Genomic DNA, 18155 nt, shown 5'->3' with positions numbered 1-18155 from the left:
TTTTGTCCTTTCTGGTATCAGGGATCAGGGATCAGGGACCAGGGCCATGGCAGCCTAAGGACCAATATCTGACCCAGGCACTCACATGCCACACTGCCTCTCATCTTTCTTACAAATGATTTTAAATAGAATTGAAAAAAGAAAAACCACGTGCTGAAGAAGAGGTCATGACACTGTTTTTCAAATATGTCCTTTTGATGCTTTTTTTTTTTTTTTTTTTAGGATCACAGTTCACAGAGGCATTTTACACCCAGAGAGTTCCTGAGGGGAAGGGGCCAGTATACCATGTCATCCATCCTCTGGTGTGTTCATTCATTCACTCAGTAAAACATTTACTGTGCCTTCACTGGGCTGTATATACTCGTCAAAGTAGCTACAGGGAAAGACTAAAGTAGAGCAAGTTTTAAAACAGAGGAAAGAGTGTTCTGTCAACAGTTAGGTCTTTACCCAGATGCACTTCTTCTTAGTATCTCACCCTAGCCACCGTTTTAAATGGCATCCATCCATGCCAATAGTTTTATTTTCCCCATTACACTTTTTACCTAACACATATGTATTTATGTTGTACATTGTCTCTACTTCCCTTATACTAAATTATAAGTTCTAAGTATGTACTGAGTTCTACATTTGGTTAGGTTCTTTTCGACTTTAAACCAGTTGAGGGCAGGAATGAAATATTGTTCACTACAACCAAAAATTAAGTATTTTAAATATAACAAAAGTCTAGCACTTATTGTTTCTTCATATGAATTTTCTAAATCAAAATTTAGTGTTGGAAAGTAATAAACATGAAACATGGTCTAAACTTCAAAAAAAAAATAGAGGGAAAAAGTAGAGTGGTTTTCACACAAACCCCTTATGTTCACCCCTTATCCACCTGCAAATTTCAACCACCCAAAGAGACAACTCAAAAGTTACTGTCTCAAGAAGACAGAAGACACAGACATGGCCAAGAGGCATATGAAAAGATGCTCAACATCACTAATTATTAGAGAAATGGAAATCAAAACTACAATGAGGTATCAACTCACACCAGTCAGAATGGCCATCATCAAAACATCTACAAATAACAAATACTGGTGAGGATGTGGAGAAAAGAGAATAATTCTACACTATTGGTGAGAAAGTAAATTGGGGCAGTCACTATGGAGAACAGTAGGGAGGTTCCCTAAAAAACTAAAAATAGAGTTAACATATGATCCTGCAATCCCACGCCTGGGCATATATCTCAAAAAGATGGAAACTCTAATTTTTAAAAAATGCACCTCCATACTCATAGCAGCACTATTTATAATAGCCATGACATGGAGGCAACCCAAGTGTCCATCAACAGATGAATGTATAAAGAAAGAATATGTGGTATGCACACACAGACACATGAATATTATTCAGCCATAAAAAAGAATAAAATAATGGCATTTGCGGAACCATGGATGGACCTAGAGATTACGATCCTAAGTGAGGTAACTCAAAGACAAATATCATATGATGACACTTACATGTGGAATCAAAATAAATAATGCAAATGAACTTATTTACAAAACAGAAACAGACTAATAGACAGAAAAAAGCTTATGGTTACCAAAGGAAAAAAGGGGGAGGGATAAATTAGGAGTTTGGAATTAATAGATATATACTACTATATATAAAATACAGATATAGCACAGGGAACTATATTTGATATCTTGTAATAACCTACAGTGGAAATGAATCTGAGAAAGAATATATATATCTGAATCATGTTGCTATACACCTGAAACTAACACATAATAAATCAACTGTATTTCAATTAAAAAAAGTTTCCGTCTCTATAAATATCCTTTCTCTTCTCCCAAATTAGCACTCACTCCTTGCTTCCTACCAATTATTGTTTTCTTATTTGCACACATGCAGCAATTATAATAGTATGTGCAAGACAGTTCTTTCTGTACAAGTCTCTTTATGTTACAGGAAAGAAATGACAGCACTTCCCTAGAGTAGACAGACGAGACCACCCCTGTATCCAAGGAAACAAATATCTAGGCTCGCCCTGTGTTCTAACAGTGTACCTAGCCTACCAGGGTTGAGGAGTTCTACTGGAGATCCTGACCTCCTAATTAACACCATGCACCAGGCCTTAATTATTCATCTCAATATGCTCAGAGCCTAGTAAGTTGCTGTTTACATAGCTGGTACTCAGTGCTTTTATTAGTTTATCTCACCTAATATTTATTGAGTGTCCATCATGTGCCAGGCACAGTGCTAGTGAAAGACATACACTAGTGAACAAATTAGATATGGTCATCCCTACAATTTGGTGGGACAGAGCAATATTAAACAAACAATCTTACAAATACGTAAGCTGTAATAACCACTGTGAAGGAAAAGTAGAGTGCTATGCATGCTATGGAAATATCTGAATAAACAAACGAAGGAAAGCACTGCATATTTCATATGGTAATATTCGTTCACCAGAAAGGTATACTCTACAGGAAAAGAAAGAATATTGCGGGCTCTCTGAGGACAGATTAAGAATCCTGTAAGACAATCTAACTCCCCTGTTCATGCTCCTGTGATAACAGCCTGAGATCCTATCTCATGAATGACTCATTCTGAACTTATGGGCAACTAAAACCCCTAAGATACATTTGTTGTTTGTTTAATGTGCTTCCATAAATCCAAATCACTCTTCTCATATAGCTATAATAGGTTATTTGGATCTAAGTAGGTAACTTGCTGTGTTCCTCCACTAGCTTTTCACCTTGCTAGATTTGGTCTCTTAGTTTGACCTGCCCAAACCCTGTCATGCCCAATCCTGATGTGGGAATATATCCTTCTCTTCATATCAGTGGCTATGGCTACTCTGATGTAATGTTCAAATTTAGGTTGTTGAAGAGAGTGTTGAGTGAAAATTTGGGTGAGGCTGGCTGAGAGGCAGAAATCACCTTTGAAATATACATCAAAAACATAAAAATGTCCATATTCTTTGCATTTCTGGGATCTCATCTAGTAAACCAATATCAAATAAGGGAAAAAAGTTTTATTCAAGAAGATAATTTTTCTCCATTATTTATAGCAGTGAATAGTGATTGAAAAATTCTAATCTTATAAGGTCAATTAAGCTTAGGTGAGTGTAACAAGAGGATATTTTTCTATAAACTAAGAGAGAATTCCTAAAAACAGGCTTGCAATAGCATTTTATTTTCAGAAAAGTGTGTTGAATACTCATTGAGCTTCTTACGTGGCTCAGAACTCATCAGGCACTAATAAATATTTATTGTTAATAAACAGATGGTGAAAACATTTTATAAACAGGTGATTAAGAATATGAAATAATTATCAGAAGATGCTTATTTGTATGGTGTTGATAAAGAATTTTAAGCAAACATTCCTCTTTAAAATGAGGCTTTCTTCCTTTGACTGGCAGGCTATTCCATAAACTAGTTGATGCATACAGGACTTTAAACTAAAGCAATGACATTACAAATTAGCAGCTTGAATTTTAGTACAAATATGGCACTTAAAATTATGTCAAATTGAAGTGCCCACTCTGTGAGGTACGCAGGATGAGGTGCTGGGGGTACAGCAGCAAACAAGACAGGTAAAAATCCCTGCCTAGTGGGGCTCACAGCTTAGTGGAAGGGGGCAGATGATACTCAAGTCAACGAGTAAAATAGATGGTACATCAGGTGGCAAGAAAGGCAACGGAAAACAAGTAAGTAGTGGAGAGGGATAGGGGATTCAGCCAGGGACAGAAGGGGGAGTGAAGTTTCAAAGAGAGTGATGGGGAGCACCCCCACCCCACCCCCACCCCCGCCTCGCCCCACCCGGGAAAGGGACGTCCGAGCAGAGAGACCTGAAGGAGAAGGGATAAAGTGCTGGGCAGTTGGCTGGGCCATGAGCATTCCAGTAAGCAACTTGCTTTGAGCAATACGATTTAAAGGGTTGGGGATTGACTTCTGTACAGGCAATCCAGCCGCCGCATTCCTTGTCACTTTCAATTAACCGTGAGTACACCCAGCTAGCTCATCAAAGGGGCTCCCATGTCTCTCCCTTCTGGCAGCCAGGGACAGATACCCTCGGCGGTGCCAAAACTGCCACGCTGGACCAGCCGCCGCTGGAAGCAGAGGAGCAGCCCCGCCCCCTTCGCCTCGGCCTCCAGGGTGGAGGTGGGGGCGCTGTAACCCTTAGCCTTCCTCTCCCAGCAGCCCCATTCTCTCCCTGGTAAGTCTAAAGAGGCATTCAAGTTTGCTTGAAAGTTTCTTTTGTACCTGGTGAATCTGTCCTCTCTGAGTAAGGGCTCTCACCCTTACTCAGAAGCAAAATCACCACCTCTTAGAGTCACTTTTATAATTAACAATGTAATTTCCACCAGATTTAAAGGGTATTAGGATTTCATCATTGATATTAAGTCCTTGAAGCTGTCATATTTGGAGTGAGGCTGTTAAAAAAGAAATATTTCTAAATATTTGTTAATTGCTATGTGTGTATATATATATATATTAAATTATATCAGCATTTGTAGTTTCTGATCATCTACTCATGTTCCCACTGATGACTTGCTGACTTCCTGTCACGCCTGTTGATATAAAGCGCAGTGACAAGGAGGATACTATAAGCTCCATTAGGACAGGATGATGTCTGTTTTTCTCACTGCTGTATCCCCAGTGCCTATCTTAGTGCCTGGCACATAGGAGACACTCAATAAATGCTGATGAAAAAAATGAATGACTTTAAAGAAGACAGCTTTGATACAGAGAGAAAATACTTTCATGCTAGAGTGGAAGGGGGTAGGTACAGAGACCACAACGTCTGAAGCAGGAGAGGCAAGATGGGACATGAGCTATGATTCTCCCTCTCTTGCCTCCAAGATACTGGGCACCCAAGTGAATGTGCATTTAATGCACAAGGGCAGGGCAGGGATGGGGAGATGACTGTGAGAAAACCTCTAAAACAGGATCCCTTCCCCACCCCCTTAAGATGTTAGATTACTTGGGTCAATTTACTTTGTCCCTTGGAGACTTGGTTTCATCATCTAGAAAATGGGTACAACAATCCTGACTTCACAGGGTTGCTATGAGAGCTAAGTAGGATAATGAATATAAAGCTCTCGACATAGAGCCTACTGCCATTAAAAAGTTATGACTCTCATTTACCAAGGTTTGAATCCCAGCTTTGTTGCTTAGAGCTGAATGGTCTTAAGAAAGTTACTGGAATCCCTCTGTTGCCACAATTTCCTCATCTGTGAAAAATAGGATAATAATGCTTATCTTGTGGTGTTACTCTGCGGATTAAATCAGTTAAAAAATGTAAACCACTTAGAACAGTATCTGGCATGCAAGCATTATTATTGTATGTGAGGCATTTTTCCTATATGTTTCCAACTTTGATCTTGTTAGGACTCAAACAACAGATTTGTTGATGTGATGATAGAGTTCTTGCTGGACAGGTTGGATCCTTGTCTCATTTCAACAGTAGTTCTCAAACTCAAGTTTGCACTGGACTCACCCTGAAGGCTTGCCAAAACACAGCTGTGGGGGCCCTATCCTCAGAGCTTCTAATTCAGAAAGTCTGAGTGGGGCTTGAGATTTTTTTATTTCTAACAAGTTCCCAGATGATGCTGATGCTTCTGGTCCAAAGATCACACTCTGAGAAGCACTGTGATATAAAGAAAGGATATCAGAAGCTCTAAGAGAAGAAGGAAAGATAGGTACATAGAGAGGAGTTCTGAAACAATCCCCAATTGCAATGAGTTATGGGCACTAGTAGAAAGAATAATTTGTTCATTTATTCATTCAACAGACATTTACTTACTGCCCAATGTGAGCAGGGCCCTGTATTCACTAACTGGTTTCCAGGACCAAGATTAAGCCAAGTAGAAACAACAGTGAGTTGGAGAAGACTGTCAACTTGCTGAATTAAAACAGCATCAAAGAAAGAAACCAGGTCCCCACTGGCCTAACTCAGGCATTATTTAGTGTGTGTATGTGTATCAGAATGTACACAAAATTGACCATTTTGACCATTTTTAAGTATACAGTTCATGGCATTAAGTACATTCATATGTTATACTAGCATCAACACCATCTATCTCCAGAACATTTTTCATCTTCCCTAATTGAAACTCCACACATGTTCATCAATAATTCTCTATTTCCCTTTCTCTCACATCTCCTGGCAACCACCATTCCACCTTCTATTTCTATAAACTTGATGATGAAGCTCATATAAGTGACATCAGACAGTATCTGTCATTTTGAGCCTACTTATTTCATTTAGCATAATGTCTTCAAGGGTCATCCATGTTATAGCATATGTCATAATGTCCTTTTTTAAAGGTGAATAATATTTCACTGTATATATGCACCACATTTTGTTTATCCGTTCATCCACCAATGGATATTTAGATTGCTTCTGCCTTTTGGCTGTCATTAATATTGCTGCTATGAACATGAGTGTACACATACCTGTTCAAGTCTCTGCTTTCAACTCTTTTTGGGAATATATTTCTAAGCATCATTTTAAAGCAGATAAATTTCGTTTGAGTAAATACTAAGATCACATTTCCCTTCTCCCACGTCCCCCTCCTTTTCCCTTCTTAGAACTTGATCCCTCCTGACACTCAGGTACCTAGATCTCTCAGCTGCCCCAATCTGATAAATCATTCACACCTCCAAGAACAAGGGGGATACATCTTAGTGCTCTTATGGGCTGAATGCATGCACGAATCTTCCTTTCTCTATAATGACAAACTTGCTGATACACTGTCCAAACACACCTATGCCAGGAGCATGTCCAGGACTATAAGGAAGACATTTAGTCACTGAAATCAGACATGTGATAGAGAAGCCTGACCTTACTACTTACTAGCCCTTTAGGCAAGGGATTTAATTTCTCAAGCTTCAATTTCCTGATCTGTGAAACAGATGTAATAGTTTGGATCTACTTGGTTGCTGTGACAATTAAACTAAAATAAGGTAAACTAAGATAAACTGAGATAAGGTAAAGCACTTAACCAAGTGCCTGGCATACAGTAAGTACCCAACAAATACAGGCTGTATCTGAGTAATTCCTTCAGATACATGCCAAGACAGTTCCTGCCATCTAGATCCACAGAAAGACATTACAATGAGCATGGAATTAATGGTCCCACTTGGCCACAAGCCCAGATTCCTAAACACCGGACATTTTTTTTTTTAAATCACAGGATTCAAAATTAAAAACTGCCCACAAGGGGTTAAAGATATCTTTGGACAAGGAAGATATTTTGGGTGCTCTGTGGAACCCACAAATTGTACCAGAATCCCCAGCAGTCAGCTATGGGTATAAGTATTCTTCCTCAGTTTTTGTTTTTTTTTTCCCCCTCTGAGTTTGCAAATACCAGATAAAAATGGATTCCAGAACAATGGAAATTTGAGATGAGAAATGGTTACAGCAGATTTGGCCAGGCCTCCTCCTAGGATGGCCCCAGTCCTTCTGGGACGTGTTCTGACAACTCGTTGGCCTCTTTCTAAGCCTCTGAAAAGGGGGTGATGTTCCTGCCGCTTCCCTTGGAAGAACGTTGCACGGTGAAATATGACTCACTGTCAGGGCCCTGGCCTTCGAGATTCCCTTTCTTCTCCTGACCCACTTTCGTCTTGCTGCGCCCTTTTGTACAAAGTCAAATGAGGCCTCCCCTGGAGGAGGCTGCTCTGCGAGGACTGACATTTAAAGACCATTACCACCTCTTCAACTCGGCCCTGTTCATTTAGCCAAGCAAAGCATGTTTAATTCTTTTAATCTTCTCTCGTAAATCAATCTCTTCGTTCCCTTAATAGTCCTTCGCCTATGCTTTGAACTCCCTCCAGTCTGGTCATCCTAAGCTCTTGTTCCGTTTACACTTGAGAATTGCCAGTCAATCGAGAAGCGGCTGTACAGGAAAAACAGCCGGATCCTCGCCAGGGTTTTGGAAGTTCTCAGCACACTGGGCTGTCTGCCGCCCCAGGCACCATGAGCCCCAGAAAAGCCCTGCCTGGAGGCCGAGCCCCACGGCCTTAATGCAGACTTGAGGCGTCTGCTGTGCACCCCGTCATGGGTCTGTCCATGGCCCTGGCCATGTCAGTGGGAATGGTCAAGGGAGTTGCACAAGAATCCTGCTCAGATACCTGTCCCGCTCCTTTCCATCAGCCTCCACGGTACAGCTACCTTGCACCTGGCATCTACCTACTAGAGTGATGGAGGACCCTGGGTAAGCCCAGAAGTGTTCTTACCTGGAAGGTCCCAGCATGGTCTTCCTCCTTATCACCCTCTCTGTTCTCTTTGAGGGCGATTAATGTGAATCCTCTGAAATAGGAGGGAGGGGCAGCTGAAAGCGTCACTGCAGAGATAAGAAGAAAGCAGATGATAAGCACAAGAATCAGCTGTCTTTCACTTGTCAAATGGATAAATGTGAGCCCCCATCAGCATCCCAGACCTGCTGCAGGGGCAGGTAATGGTGGGAAAGGCTCATTTTGTAGAGTGATGAACTTTCACCCTTGCCCCCCAGCCCCCTCTCTCATTTCAGAATCTGCAAAAACACCTGAACTGTGATCTCACTTGGGAATTGTTGAATCAAACAAGCCTGAGATGAACGCTCTTAGTAACCACAATTTGATAAAAATAGTACATGGTCAGCAACTTGTCTTGACAGTTACCTAATGTTATATACTTCCATAGATTGGCCCAAGAGAGACTCATGTGCTTGCAGCATAAACTCCTATCAGTTCAGTTCAGTCACTCAGTCGTGTCTGACTCTTTGCGACCCCACGGACTGCAGCACGCCAGGCCTCCCTGTCCATCACCAACTCCCAGAGTTTACTCAAACTCATGTCCGTCGAGTCAGTGATGCCATCCAACTATCTCATCCTCTGTCGTCCCCTTCTCCCACCTTCAATCTTCCTCAGCATCAGGGTCTTTTCAAATGAGTCACTTCTTTGCATCAGGTGGCCAAAGTATTGGAGTTTCAGCTTAAGCATCAGTCCTGCCAATGAATATTCAGGACTGATTTCCTTTAGGATGGACTGGTTGGATCTCCTTGCTGTCCAAGGGACTCTCAAGAGTCTTCTCCAACACCACAGTTCAAAAACATCAATTCTTCAGTGCTCAGCTTTCTTTATGGTCCAACTCTCAGATCCATACATGACTACTGGAAAAACTGTAGCTTTGACTATGTGGACCTTTGTTGACAAAGTAATGTCTCTGCTTTTTAATATGCTGTCTAGGTTGGTCATAACCTTCCTTCCAAGGAGTAAGCGTCTTTTAATTTCATGGCTGCAGTCACCATCTGCAGTGATTTTGGAGCCTCCCCCCCCAAATAAAGTCTAAAATAAAGACACTGTTTCCACTGTTTCCCCATCTATTTGCCATGAAGTGATGGGACCAGATGCCATGATCTTAGTTTTCTGAATGGTGAGTTTAAAGCCGACTTTTTCACTTTCTTCTTTCACTTTCATCAAGAGGCTCTTTAGTTCTTTTTCACTTTCTGCCATAAGGGTGGTGTCATCTTCATATCTGAGGTTATTGATATTTCTCCCAGCAATCTTGATTCCAGCTTGTGCTTCATCCAGCCCAGGGTTTCTCATGATGTACTCTGCATATAAGTTAAATGAGCAGGGTGACAATATACAGCCTTGACATACTCCTTTCCCTATTTGGAACCAGTCTGCTGTTCCCTGTCCATTTCTAACTGTTGCTTCCTGATCTTCATACAGATTTCTCAAAAGGCAGGTCAGGTGGTCTGGTATTCTCATCTCTTGAAGAATTTTCCACAGTTTGTAGTGATCCACACAGTCAAAGGCTTTGGCATAGTCAATAAAGCAGAAGTAGATGTTTTTCTGGAACTCTCTTGGTTTTTCCATGATCCAACAGATGTTGGCAATTTGATCGCTGGTTCCTCTGCCTTTTCTAAATTCAGTTTGAACATCTGGAAGTTCATAGTTCACGTATTGTTGAAGCCTGGCTTGGAGAATTTAGAGCATTACTTTACTAGCATGTGAGATGAGTGCAATTGTGCCGGAGTTTGAACATTCTTTGGCATTGTCTTTCTTTGGGATTGGAATGAAAACTGAGGATGTGGCAAAACACATCTATTTCTTGTGGGCACTCAGCTGGAACATATTCCCAGCCTCCCTTGCAGTTTGGTCTGCTTGTGTCCCAGTTCTGCTGGTGGAAAACCTGGACAGACAGGATGAATGCCTCTTCCTGCCTGGTGCCTCCAAATTTTCTACATGATTCTCCATCCTTCCTCTCCCAACTCTGCCTGCTGCATGCAGGGGAATCCAGCGGAGGACCCTGATGCCCCAGGAGAAGGATTGGAGCCACAAGATGGAAGGAACCTAGGTTTCTCAATAACCACAAAGATTGGCTACTAATGTCTATAAAAGTTCAGATAGAAAGAAAGGAAGGAAGAAAGGATGAGAAACAAAAACATAATGAAGTAGAGAAGAGCAAGAAATGTGGGGTGCTAAGCAATGGCACCCAGAAACTGATGACTTTAATGTCAAGAGGAAGAACTGAGTCTCTGAGGGATAGACAGAGAGCCCCACAGTAGTCTGATGTTATCTAGGTTGGGGTGGGGGGCCTTCAAAGCCAACCTACACACTTCCGGAGGAAGGGGAGCAGAGAGTAAGAGGCAGCCATTAAAGGGGCTGTGCCCAGATCACCTCACATTCCTTTGGGCCATGGCACAAAGGCCCTGGTACATGGCCCTGGTACTGACGAGCCTTGGCTTCCAGAGGCTGGCACCTGCGGCTCGTTCCTGAAGGAGCAGACTCAGGTCACTGGAGTCTCTCTGCCTAACACGAAGGGCCCACCTCCTCAGGTGACGATTCTGAGGACCTGGCACCTCTAAATGGCCCTGCAGGGTCAGAGCTCACCTGGGCTCATGGCCTGGTGAGGTTTCTTCCTGCTCTGTCCCAGGTCCCTAACCGCCCTATTGGCTTCCCCTGGGAGTACTTCCTTTAAGAGTCACCTGCACCCCAATCCTCCCCCGAGAGTTTGTTCTGGGCTAAATTGTGTCCTCCTAAAATGTATGTTAAAATCCTAACCCCAGGTTCCTGGAAATGTGACCTTTTTTGGAAATAGGGTCTTTGCAGATGTAATTAGTTAAGATGAGATCATAATACTGGATTAAGGTGGCCCTAAGTACAACTGCGAAGAGTTGACTCCCTGATGCTGGGAGGGATTGGGGGCAGGAGGAGAAGGGGGCGACAGAGGATGAGATGGCTGGATGGCATCACCAACTTGATGGGCATGAGTTTGAGTAAACTCCGGGAGTTGGTGATGGACAGTGAAGCCTGGCGTGCTGCGATTCATGGGGTCGCAAAGAGTCAGATACGACTGAGCTACTGAACTGAACTGAAGTCCAAGTGCATTGGTCCCCAAGCCCCTATGGCCAATGTCCTTAGACAAAGAGGCACAGAAACACACAGGCAAGAATGCCAGGTGATGACAGCAGCAGAGATGGGAGCGAGGCACCTGCAGGTCAATGAATGGCAAGGACTGCCACCGAGGCTAGGAGAGGCGTGGAAGGAGCTCCGTGGAGCCTCCAAAGGGAGACAACTCTGACATCTTGAGTTCAGACTTTTTGCCTTGAGAATTGTGAGCAAATACATTTCTGTTGTTTTAAGCTACCGGTTTATGGTACTAAACATGGGAGCCCTAAGAAATGAATAATATCTGCTTCTGAGGAACCCAACCTAAGCTAGACACTCAGTCTCTGCTGCACAGTCAGTAACTTCAGGCTACAGCTCAAACTCCATAGACTGACGAGCCCACAGATTCTGCCTCTCCAGGAAGCTTCATCAACCACATTTCCATTCCCTGCTACACCACATTTCAGTCCTGGGACTCTCACTGGCAGTTTCCTGAAAACCCATATCATTTCATCCTACAGTGTAATTTTTTTCCACTTGGTTATTCATACACCTGGAATGTTCCACCTCCTTCATTCCTGGCAAACGTTTTTAGAAATCAGCTAAATTTTCATCTTTTCTGCAATGTTTCCTTTGACTGCCCAATCAAGACCTGGGTGCTCTTTTTCCTTGGACCTTGTTAAAATTCCAGACATGGAACAACGGACTGGTTTCAAATTGGGAAAGGAGTACCTCAAGGCTGTATATTGTTACCCTGCTTATTTAACTTATATGCAGAGTACATCAGGTGAAAGGCCAGGCTGGATGAAGCATAAGCTGGAATAAAGATCGCCAAGGAGAAATATCAATAACCTCAGATATGTAAATGACACCACCCTTATGGCAGAAAGTGAAGAGAAACTGGAGTCTCTTGATGAAAGTGAAAGAGGAAAGTGAAAAAGTTGGCTTAAAACTCAGCATTCAAAAGACAAACATCATGGCATCTGGTCCCATCACTTCATAGCAAATAGAAGGGGAAATAATGGAAACAGTGACAGACTTTATTTTCTTGGGCTCCAAAATCACTGCAGATGGTGACTGCAGCCATGAAATTAAAAGATGCTTGCTCCTTGGAAGAAAAGCTATGACCAACCTAGACAGCATACTAAAAAGCAGAGACATTACTTTGCTGACAAAAGTCCACATAGTCAAAGCTATGGTTTTTCCAGTTGTCACATGTGGATGTGAGAGTTGGACTACAAAGAAAGCTGAGCACTGAAGAATTGATGCTTTTGAACTGTGGTGTTGGAGACTCTTGAGAGTCCCTTGGACTGCAAAGAGATCAAACCAGTCAATCCTAAAGGAAATCAACCCTGAATATTCATTGGCAGGACTGATGCTGAAGCTGAAGCTTCAATACTTTGGCCACCTGATGCAAAGAAGTGACTCATCTGAAAAGACCCTGATGCTGGGAAAGATTGAGGGCAGGAGGAGAAGGGGGCAGCAGAGGATGAGATGGTTGGATGGCATCACTGACTCAATGGACATGAGTTTGAGCAGGCTCCAGGAGTTGGTGATGGACAGGGAAGCCTGGTGTGCTACGGTCCATGGGGTCGCAAAGAGTCGGACACGACTGAGCTACTGAACTGACTGATACAGTGAGCCTAATGACAGTGTTTACCTCAACATATCAATGTGAAGCATAAATAATGCATGAAAGTCCTTAAAACCATTGTTGGCAGGTAACAGTAAATATTAGCTATTATTATCAGTGATGAGATGATCATGTTAAATATTTTGTGCGCAAGTATTTGTTTACCTATTTGTAAGTCCTTGAAAGGTAAGAATCACATCTTAGCCCGGCACAGTGAATAGCAGAGTTGGTATGTAATTCTATTTACTGAATGATATTCATGGACTGGTAGATTCAGTGTTGTAAAGATGTCAATTCTTCTCAAATTGATTTATAAATTTGGTGCAACTTACATTAAAATCACAGCATGATTTTGTGATATTGACAAGCTGATTCTAAAATTTTTATGTGCAGAGGGCCAAGAATATATAAGGCAGCCTGGAGAAATAAAGGCAAAGTTGGATGACTAATACTACCAGGTATTGAGGCAATGCAGCTATAGAAATTAAGCCTGTGTACTATAGCAGGGAAAGAAAAATAGGCCAATTGAATAGTTTGAGGTCCAGATAAAATTCCACAAATATGTATAAACTTGATTTATGATTAAGGGTGTACTACAGAGCAGTGAGGGAAAGAAGATATTTTCAGTGACAATTAGGAAACATTCAGACATGAGGGAACAACTAACACAACAGGATAATGGTGCATAAAAAGGTGAATCTTGGTCTTTACCTCACATCATACACAAAATTTCACATAGATTGTAGAGCTAAATGTGAAAAGTGAAACAATAATATTTTAGAAAGTAGCATAAGAGAAAACATGAATGATCTTGGCATGGGAAAGTTTTTTTTTTTTAATAGAACATTGAAAAATACTGATGATAAAGAAGATGTGTAAATGGAATGATAACAATGTCTTTTGATAAACAAAATTTTGATAAGAAAATGTAAGCTATGGTGTGAAAGGAGATATTGGCAATACATTTAACCAGAAACTTTTATCCAAAATGTATAAAGAACTCTCAAAGATCAATAAGAAAAAGATAGACAGCCCAAAGTAAAAAAATAGGCAAATCACATGAACTAGAACTTCACAAAAAGTGTTAGTCACTCAGTAGTGTCCAACTCTTTGGGACTGCATAGACTGTAGCCCACCAGACTCTTCTGTTCATGGAATTCCCCAGACAAGAATACTGGAATGGGGGGTTGCCATTTCCTTCTCCAGAAAGTTCACAAAAGAAGGTACCCAAATGGCCAATAAACATACAAAAAGGCACTCAACCTCATTTGTCAATGGGGAAATACAAATTAAATCCACAGTAAAATATCACTGCATGTCCACCAGACTGACTAACCTTAAAAGGATTAACATATCAAATGTTCTTAACTGGAACTCACTCTCAGTTGATGAACTGAAAATGAGCAATTTTCCCTGGAAAACTGTTCAGCAGTATTTTCTGAAGCTGAGCTTATCCATTCCCTATGACCCAGTACTGCCACGCCTAAATCAACAGAAATGCAGACATGTATGCACCAAATGACTCCTACCAGATATTCATAGTAGCATCATTTGTGGCAGCACCTTTCAGTCAAAAATAAACAAATTACTACTACCTACAACAACAGGGATTATCTCACAAACAATCTTAAGTGAAAGTTCAGTTCAGTTCAGTTGCTCAGTCGTTTTCGACTCTTTGCGACCCCATGAATCGCAGCACGCCAGGCCTCCCTGTCCATCACAAACTCCTGGAGTTTATCCAGACCCATGCCCATCGAGTCAGTGATGCCATCTAGCCATCTCATCCTCTGTCATCCCCTTCTCCTCCTGCCCCCAATCCCTCCCAGCATCAGGGTCTTTTCCAACGAGTCAACTCTTCACACGAGGTGGCCAAAGTATTGGAGTTTCAGCTTCAGCATCAGTCCTTCCAATGAACACCCAGGACTTATCTCCTTTAGGATGGACTGGTTGGATCTCCTTGCAGTCCAAGGGACTCTCGTGAAAGTAGACAGACACCAAAGAATACAAAAAGTATGATGACATTTATATGAAGTCCAAAACCAGGAAAAGTAATAATCTATGAACCTAGAGGTCAGATCAGTGCTTTCAAGTGTGGGAAGGGGACACAAGGAGTGATTCTGAAGTGCAGATCCTTCTATTCCTTGATCTGGGTGCCAGTTGCATGAGTATATTCAAAAAGTGATGATTCACCAAGATGCAAGACTTGTGAACTTTTCTGTATTAAAATTTTGTTTTGATAAGAATATTATTAAACAATGTTCTGAATGATGAGTATGCATCTTTTTGTATATCTGTGCAGGACATTTAAAGGGCTACCCATAAACTCAGCTTCCCAGAATGATGCATTCCTGAAGGTTCCAGAAAACAAAGGTTTTACTTTACCTTATTGAACACAATCCAGAAGATGGAGGCTCTGGAGGCTGAACTTGGCGTTTCAAGCCATAATTACCAGTGGTGATGACTGTGTCACACAGTGTAGTTTGAAGGAAGAGAGGAGATCCCCATCCTTCTAGTGAGCCCCATTATATGATTCCTCAAAGGAACAAATGTGCAGTGTGTTCTGAGTCCCAGTATTGACTGAAGACAACTGCTTGGCAATAAATAATAGCATCTTCTCTCTAATGACTCCTCCCAAGTTCTTCCCGAGAGAGGTCATTAAGAGACCCAGGAAATGAAAGAAAAAAGCTTATGAAGGATTAAAATAAAAAAATTTTTAAAAGTCCATTTGGAGCCACTCTGGAGCATATACAGGGAACTGGTTAAAAGCAAAGATTTCAGATCAGAGTCCCAGAGCTACCACTTAATAAGTCCCAGACCTTATTTAACCTCGCTGTTACTCATTTTTTAAAAATGGGGTTAATGATATTACCTTTCTTTAGGAATATAAAGATGACTAAATAAACATTTACCACAGAGCCTGGCATATATATAAAGGATTCAAAATTGTAAAGGATGATGATGGTGGTCTTGGTGATGTTGGGAATGAAGATGATCAAAATGATGATGATGATGTTGGTAAAGATCATGACACTCAGCAAGCTGATTAACCTACAATGAGTTTTAAAAAGCTGGTCCTCAGGGTCAATCTCGGAGAAGGCAATGGCACCCCACTCCAGTACTCTTGCCTGGAAAATCCCACGGACGGAGGAGCCTGGTAGGCTGCAGTCCATGGGGTCTCGAAGAGTCGGACACAACTGAGCGACTTCACTTTCACTTTTCAGTTTCATGCATTGGAGAAGGAAATGGCAACCCACTCCAGTGTTCTTGCCTGGAGAATCCCAGGGATGGCGGAGCCTGGTAGGCTGCCATCTATGGGGTCGCACAGAGTCGGACACTACTGAAGCGACTCAGCAGCAGCAGCAGCAGGGTCAATCTCCAGAGGCTGAAGTCTCCAGAGAAAAACTAATAGGAGACAATGGAGGACCACTGAGAGGACTGCAGTGGAGATCATTGCCTTTGGGGCTGATAGTCACAGGGCCAGGTTCTGTGCTGGTTTGGATAAGTCTTTGTAATTCACTGAGTCTTCTTGCAGCTCCTCACGCCCTAGAGAGTGAGTCTGTCTCATGATGCCCTCTCAGCCCCTCCCACCCCCACACAATATAGCCTTTCAACACACCTTTTTTTCCCCCTTGAATACTTCTCACCCAATCTCAATTAAATATTTGTGAGTTATTTGTTAAATGCTCGTCTCCTCTAATAACGTGTAAACTTTATGAGAACACAGACCCATTCTGTCTTGAACTACGTCTCTAGAGACACACAGAGGAAAGACCCAGCCTCTGCCTTCTAGGAGCACAGAGTCTAAGAGCTGGGGGAAAAGGCTGCATTGGCAGGTATTTTTATATGATGGGTGTTATGGGTGTATGAATGAAGCGCTCTGGGATCCCAGGGGAGGGAACGTTTGCGTCTACTGGGGGAGTTAAAGGTGAGTCATGGAGGAAGTGGCATTTGAGCTGCAAACTGAATGAAGTATAGGAGTTTGTCCAGTGGAAAAGAGGAACAACAGCATCTCAGAGAGAAGGAAAGGCATGGTGGGCCAGATTTGGCTTTACAAACTAGAAGTAAGTCTGTATTTTATTAGTTGCAAGCTGGGAGAGAGGATATTATAAAAGGCTAGGGGAGGAAGAGGAGAAGCGTCTTTGAAACATCTTGGAAGTCTTGCTAAGAAGTGTGGATACCATTCTGGAGGTGACAAGGACACAATGGAGGGTTTGAGTTGGGGAATGTCATATTAATTTATATTTTAGGAAAACCAGGCTGGAAGACGGATTACAACCTTTCCCTAAACACCAGCTCAGCGGCAAGGGCCTCTCTGGCCTGCCTTGTTTATATGAGGACTGATGTTTCACACTGGGGCCTGGCCTCAGATCTCCACCTAAGGTGGAGTTCTCCCCTCCTAAGTATATGAAAACTCCAGTCCCACCTAATTTCCAAAGAACCTTCTGGCCTTTCAAATATTAGTTTGTCAGCCCTCTAATATAAACTTCAGGGCATCTGCTATGCCTGTTGTCATCACTGGATCTTGTCTAGGCCACTCTCCCCACCCTACCTCTGGGCTTCAGACCCTTCCAGTCCCAACCTCAATGAGAAGATCTTGAACCAGATTCCAGTTCCACTACAAGGCCAGCCCCTGCCATCTACCTGCTCTGTGTTACTGAGATGCCAAGTCTTCATGCCCCACATATCAGCAACAACGAACTTGAGCTGCCGCCTTAACTTGTAACACGGGGCTGGCTGTAAGGACTGCCGGAGTATGACATTAGCTATAGTGGTCCCGTCCCGATTCTGCACTTGCGGAACTCTGGACAGCTGTGACCCACACACCTCACTTAGACACTGGCAGTTCAGCCCACCTAGCCAGGAGCTGGCAGGTGGTGCTTACCGACAGGTTGGCAAATACGAAGGCAGGATTACAAATCCTGGGTGAGCAAGGGTGAGCAAGTCATGGGGTGGGGTTGGCTTATGCTGTTCTCTTGGATGACCTTCCTCAGTGAATGTTCCCAACATTCCCTGGGAGGGATGAACTCCCTCCCATTCAAAACTAAAGATCATGCATATTTAAGGTTTTAAGGGCTGTAGGTATGGATGTATAATGGATGTAGCTAACAGATCGGGGTTCAAATTCCTGTTTTCTACATGTTGCTGTGCTGCGC

At 42.4% G+C, this 18155-nt stretch overlaps 1 protein-coding gene across 1 annotated transcript in view; it reads right to left on the bottom strand.

Annotated features, from left to right (window-relative positions):
* Nucleotides 1-18155, bottom strand: part of SPON1 (spondin 1) — a 302143-nt gene that overhangs the window by 272743 nt on the left and 11245 nt on the right. The window contains exon 2 of the mRNA XM_020873051.2: nucleotides 8229-8335. Within this exon, the coding sequence (XP_020728710.2) occupies nucleotides 8229-8335 (107 nt within the window). The remainder of the gene's footprint in view (nucleotides 1-8228; nucleotides 8336-18155) is intronic.

Source organism: Odocoileus virginianus, chromosome 10 (assembly GCF_023699985.2).
Source record: "Odocoileus virginianus isolate 20LAN1187 ecotype Illinois chromosome 10, Ovbor_1.2, whole genome shotgun sequence".
NCBI classification, from domain to species: domain Eukaryota; kingdom Metazoa; phylum Chordata; class Mammalia; order Artiodactyla; family Cervidae; genus Odocoileus; species Odocoileus virginianus.
This window is presented reverse-complemented; position numbering and strand designations above follow the sequence as displayed.